This window comes from Eurypyga helias, unplaced genomic scaffold, assembly GCF_000690775.1.
Source record: "Eurypyga helias isolate BGI_N326 unplaced genomic scaffold, ASM69077v1 Scaffold50140, whole genome shotgun sequence".
NCBI classification, from domain to species: domain Eukaryota; kingdom Metazoa; phylum Chordata; class Aves; order Eurypygiformes; family Eurypygidae; genus Eurypyga; species Eurypyga helias.
In genome coordinates, this window is record NW_010225928.1 from 1 (window position 1) to 6,149 (window position 6,149).

Genomic DNA, 6,149 nt, shown 5'->3' on the forward strand with positions numbered 1-6,149 from the left:
CTCAGGGACATGGCTTAGTGGTAGAGTGGGCAGTGATAGTTAAGAGTTGGACTTGATGATCTTAAAGGTCATTTCCAACCTAAACAATTCTGTGATTCTAGATATGAACTGACATCAGAAATCGTAGGCTTCCATGACAAGACAGTGATACCCTGTGTCCCTTCCCCTATTATATTTCATGGAGGTAAAACCTCAGTTTTTTAAAGATCATGTAGGAGTATGGGTTTCATTGCCACATGGAAATATTATCCTAATAAATAATGCATACTCTATAAAAAACAGTGGACTTAAAGATTTCAAGAAAAAAAGTTACCAATCCTGGCGCATTTCCATAATATTCCCCAGAGTCTGTAAAGATAAAATACGTTCATTAAATAATAGATAAATAACATAAGCCAACTGATTTTCTTTCTTCTGTGCTAAACCAATCAAAACAAACTAGTTTTTCAACTTATACTATTCTTGACATCAGAAAACACCAGATACCTGCACAGAACGGTACAGGCTATGAACTAAAAAAGTGGCCAAGTTATTTCTAAGTCTAGCAAGGTTCTTTGCATACACGAAAAACCAAGATGCATTTACTCTGTCTGTGTTCCAAATCAAAAGCTTTCATCAGAATTCTGCATTCTCCATTAAAGTACCTCAGACAGAAAATTATTTACAGAAAAAACAGCAAAACTAGAAAGAAATACCAACAGGCCTCCATGTCACTGTATACAGGAAACAGTTAAGATTTTGAAGAATGTTTTCCTGTAGGTGTGAGAGATGACAAACCTGAGTACTTTAAATTTAATGCTTTGTAGTCTCTCTTTTCTATTTCCCTTAGCGATAGTAGATAAAAATGCCTTTTCTAGCAGAGCACAAACATAGGTGTAATTGGATATAGAGTACTTGCATTGAAGTAAGTAACATAACAATATTCAGATTTTTACTCTTCTAGCAAGGTTTACCTTGCTCATGTCTTTCTAATGCGGCTTGCCCAAGACGTTAATTCTCGTAAGTGCAATGACAGAGGAGAAAAGCAGGATTCAACTATTCAGAGGACATCCAAAGGGATTAACAGGCATGTACACCACAAATTTATAATTTCTCGGTGTAACTAAAATAATGTTGTACCGACTGCTCAGAAGGAACAAGAGCAGGGACTGCTTTAGAATCTGAGGAGAAAGAAGGGAAGAAATAGTGAAGCATCCAGACCTAGAAGCCAGCTTTCAGCCTCAGTTGGTCAAAACTGTGTTGAAAGCTTGTCTACAGGAAGGTTTCCTTCATAGTATGACTGGTTGCAATGTAGTAAAAACATCTGGGTTCCACTATATTGTCTATTTATAGATTTATGGACTAAAAATAAGTAATTATTTTTCCTCCTTCTCCTGATAGGTTTATCAGCAGTAAACTTCAGTCTACATTACTTGTGGGTTTGTATCTACTACCTGCTGTGATGGCAGTTCTCCAAGTGCTCTCCCACAATGCTCTGAACCCATAGCCACAATGACTTGATTATCTGTCTTCCCCCTTCCTTGGGCTGTAGCAATTGTCTATTTTTTCCCTGCTTAAATGCAGATAGGTAGTTCGGGGCCACTTGCTCTTGCACACTTCAGCAGTCAATATACCTTGCACTTTAAAAAAAAATAATTTCTATGCTACTTCATATTTTACAGGCTCTTCTGTGGTCTTAGTTTACTTCAGCATCATCCCTCTCTGTCCTTTTAGCAGCCTTCTCTTTTTTTCTGAAACAAGGTCTGGTGTCTGGCAGATGAGAACGGGTATTCCAAGAGGTAGCAAGTGACAGAGGTTTTCAAATTCAAAGTGAAATTCTTTTTGACTGATGTCAATGTATTGTGAACAGCATTTCAGCATTCTCATTTTTAGAAAACAGTTTCTTGTGCTTTAGATCGTTTTAGCTCAAGCCAAAAGTATTTCTGTACAGTCAAAGATTGTATTTTCTGCTTTTATATAGCTCCACAAGAAGATGTAGTAATTCCTGCACATAGACTGTCACACTTTGTGAGGCTAAGAGGGCACACAGTGAAATAACCTGAAAACTTCTACCCACTTTTTGGAGATGGATACACATAAAAAGGCATTCAAGTGTAAATCTCATAAAACAGACAGAGCCATAGTATTCTGTAGATGGTGCCTAACACTCTCAAAAACATTGCCACTTTCCGTAAAATTTACAGATTGCATGCTGCAAAACCAACACAAAAACTTCCACAGCCCAGCATCACTTTTTTCCATATCTCAAAAACTTGCCCAGGAACTCAAAGAAATACATTAGTGTCCTTTTCCTATGCATATTTGAAGAATTTTACCTGGGAAAAAGAATATTAAGTCCTTCAAGCAGTCCATAAATCTGCTGAATTTGCCTCACAATCTCAGCAAGGGTATTTCTTTGCCTTCTCAAGGTATTTTGACCATGTGTAACAATGTAAAAGTATAATAATCAAAGTACTGTACATTGTTCCTAGCCCTACAAAATCCCTGTCTTAGTGAAAATATGTATTTTCCTTTCTGATGTGGGAGGTACAAAGCAGTCCGTATATGGGTTTCATCAGCTACCCTCCTGCAGTTAACAATTTATGAACTTAAAGTCACCACTGAGACAAGGACCGACAAGCTTTACAACAGAAGACAACAGTACCTTTTCCAGAGGCTTTTACCGCTACTGGAACAGCTCAGTACATCTGCTTGTCCACAGTCTGCTTCGAGCAACAGCAAGTTGAAATCTGGACCTTCTAAGACAGCTATAATCACAGCCTCTGGATGAACTGAAGAGCACACACTGGAAGAAAAGCCTGTGCAGGCCTTCTGCTCTTCTGAATTTTTCCATTACTTTTCATCTCAGGTCCACAACATCTACCTCTTCAAGTCAAAACCTGTTTGACTATTATAGAAATGATGTTGCCTTGAATGAATCTGCTCCAAAATAACTCCTCCTGAAGCAACTGCTCAAAGTAATCGCACTGTTCCTTATTCCCCCCTTCATGTTCATCTTTATCCTTGTTTTGATGCAGGTGAAATGAGTCTGTCTGGTTTGCCTATCTGCTGTTTTCTGGCAGCTGCAAGTCAAGTGTGCACAATTCCTGCCTTTCAGTGCTAACGTTAAAAGCACTAATTGTGAAAGTGGTGTTGGCTATCTGGAGAACAAAAAATACAAAAAAAGGGAAGTCAGTAAGATGAAAAAGGGCTAGTGGAGCTTTAGACTTTGGCTGCTACACTGCGAATGCTGCAAAATGCAGCTGTCATGTGCTTACCAGGACACTCCAGCACCACTGCAGAAGGGTGTGTGAGAGACACTGCACTGCAATGCTTATGGGGAGCCATAGTTCAAATGCAGTGGAGATTCCTAACACAGCTTTCTGGTTAGTCAGGAGGAGAGAATTATGTTGCGTTACAACAATTCTTCTCCAGTTAGCATGAAACAGTAAACCTCTACTTGCTTTGCCCACCTTAAATGCTATTGCTCAGGACAAAGCACATGGAAACACTCAGGACGCATCAGGGAAAATGAAGGTTTAAAATTCTGTTTGGCTCGGTAAGAAACGACACATTTTGGCAGAAGTCAACAGGATGAAATACAGTGTTATGAGAATGGGTGACATCACTTTGCAACACAGCCTCTCTCAACCAACAGGAAGATGTTTCTTTACTTACTATCAACAGATTTAAATCTTCACCAAAGTTACCACTCAGTCAGAAATACAGTGAATAGCTTATCACTGTTTCTCTTCTCTGTCACGTCAATATTTTATTGCTACTTTTTTATGCTATTAATCTGGAGCGGGAACAGTGAGGTAAAATCACCTCTGTGGTAAAATGAAATATCACTAGAATGTATTTTATCCAGTATGTCTAGACACTGCCATTTGAGCATGGAATATGTTAGTGAAGAGGGGCAGGGTTTTAACAGCATATGAGCTCCATGTAAACATCTACCATTCAGGAAGCAAATTTCACTGTTTCCAGGCCAACATTTTATTCTCCAGTACAAAGTAGTCTACATACGTATATATAAAACAATAATAAAATAGTATGTCCAACATCTATATAAACACAAACCTACAGATCAAACACCCAACTCCTCCACTATGTCAGCACCCTTTGAAAACATTTTATGAAGAGAGTTCTATTGTACTCCAGACAGATTTGCCTCAAGAATAAACAAAGTAGCTCCAGATTAAAGGAAACACTCCTTGCCAAGAACAGCACTAAAATTTTAATCAGTAAAATAAATAATCTTACTTCTTACTGTGTATACTTCATTGACTATTGTGTTATCTTCCACTAGCCGACACCCAAATTGCCCTCCCCCTCCTGTGTTCACCCCCTCAAGTCCTTCATGAAGTCATCCTTTCTTTCCATCTTCACTTTTATCAAAAAGAAATCTCTTGTGTCAGTGGCAACCTCACACAGCCTCATATGAAAGGACACAAGTATTTTCATGTTGGAACTCTAAACTGAAAAAAAGCTAGAGTTCTCTGGGTATGCTACACCACTAAAAGAAAACCTGTGTGATAAAATAACAATTCCAGAGATATAAAATAGCAGTTACAACAAAGGTTTTCAGAAGACAAACACTCAAGGTTCTTGGTGTCTATCTAAAACTTGACACTTTTTCTGAAAATAAAATACAGAAGTGACAGAAGATACTTAGGGGAAAAAAACATTTTTTTTAACAGCAAATGATCTAATAGAAGAAGTGGACAAGTCAAACACCTAGCGCCCAAATGCCTGTGTGTTTTTTCCAGCTAGAATTACCTCCTGCTTCCCTAAACATTATCTCCTTTGTATTCACCTTAGGTGACAGTATTACTGACATATTGTGGATGGGCTTGGTGGTTTCTACGTCAAAACTGCCCAGTTGTTACTTTAAAACCACAGCACTGAAACTGCAGTTCTGCATACTGCTGATTGCACCCAACATCCAGTCACATTCTTTGTAGCACAAAGAAAAATGGTAAGCCGAAAGGTGAATGGGTATTAACAGTGTCAGTAAGGGACAGATTTGGTTCCTTGGCTGTCCCCATTTCCCACCATCCCAAAAATCATGCTGCTGAGCAGGGTAGAGAAGAACTGTTTTGCAGCAGTACTGGACCCACAACATTAAGCACGTTCCAGAATGGGGAACACAAAGGCCAAAGTACATTGGTCACCTAGGAATGTGTGCTTTAGGAATAAAAATGAGAGATGACATTAGAGTGCCCAAAGAACAAAAAAAACCCAAACAGGTTAGCTTTTGTAGAAGCTTTTAAAAGGTCTTCCAGAAATTCCTTCATCTTAGAAAATACGAAACAGTGAGTTAAAGAGACCATGCATAAGGACAGCGTTACTTAGAAAAATATTTTGTTTTAGTTACAGATTATTGCTAAAGCTGTGTTTCAAACTTGTACCTCCAAAATGCCTATCTTGAAAACAAACAAAAACTCAGCTTCTGCTGTTAATGTTTTCTTACCCACCCTAAGAATCAACAATAAATCATTACAGCAATAGCTGCATGTAGGAAAATGTTTTCTTTCTGACACTAATTTCTGTATCTCTAATAAGCATCTAACAAGAAAGTTGCAAATCTAGAAGATAAATAATAAAACAGTATTATCTGGCTTTGGTCATCAGTAGATTCTTACCACAAAACTGCAACTATGCGCTTCCAAATACTTTATTGCATTCTATTGTAAGGTACAAAATGAAGATTTTGATCCTAAAAAAGTTTTTCAAAATAGGATTGGTACTGTCACTCACCATTAGAAGATACAAAAACACTGCGGTTAAAACCAAACATCTTGTACATTTTTAAAATTATGAGATTACATACCCAGTTTTATTTTTGTCCAGTAAGCTCGGAGCAAAGGATCTGATATAGGTACAGGTACATATAAGCAGCAAGATTACGGTCAGGAGACTCTGAAAGTTGAAGATGGCAGACTACGGGAGAAAATTAGAAAAGAAAAATTACATCTTCACAGTACAAAACTTTCCTCACTGCTTAAGGCTGAGAAAATAAGTGATGCCCTAGGCAATACCCATTAAAACCAAAAATGAAACATATAACGCCAGTGAAACAGAAAAGTCTTCTAACAGTCTGTTGCACACAATGGTGAAAGAATAGGTTTCTTTCTCAATCCATCCCAAGAAAAGTAAAGAAACAG

General features: G+C 37.9%; 1 protein-coding gene across 1 annotated transcript; it reads right to left on the reverse strand.

Moving 5' to 3' along the window:
- Positions 1-313: 313 nt before the first annotated feature.
- Positions 314-5,925, reverse strand: TMEM167A (transmembrane protein 167A; the record flags this gene model as incomplete). Its single annotated transcript, XM_010150962.1, has 2 exons — positions 314-348; positions 5,816-5,925. Coding segments are annotated over 2 exons (145 nt in total), but the record flags the coding sequence as incomplete, so codon positions are not given.
- Positions 5,926-6,149: the final 224 nt, after the last annotated feature.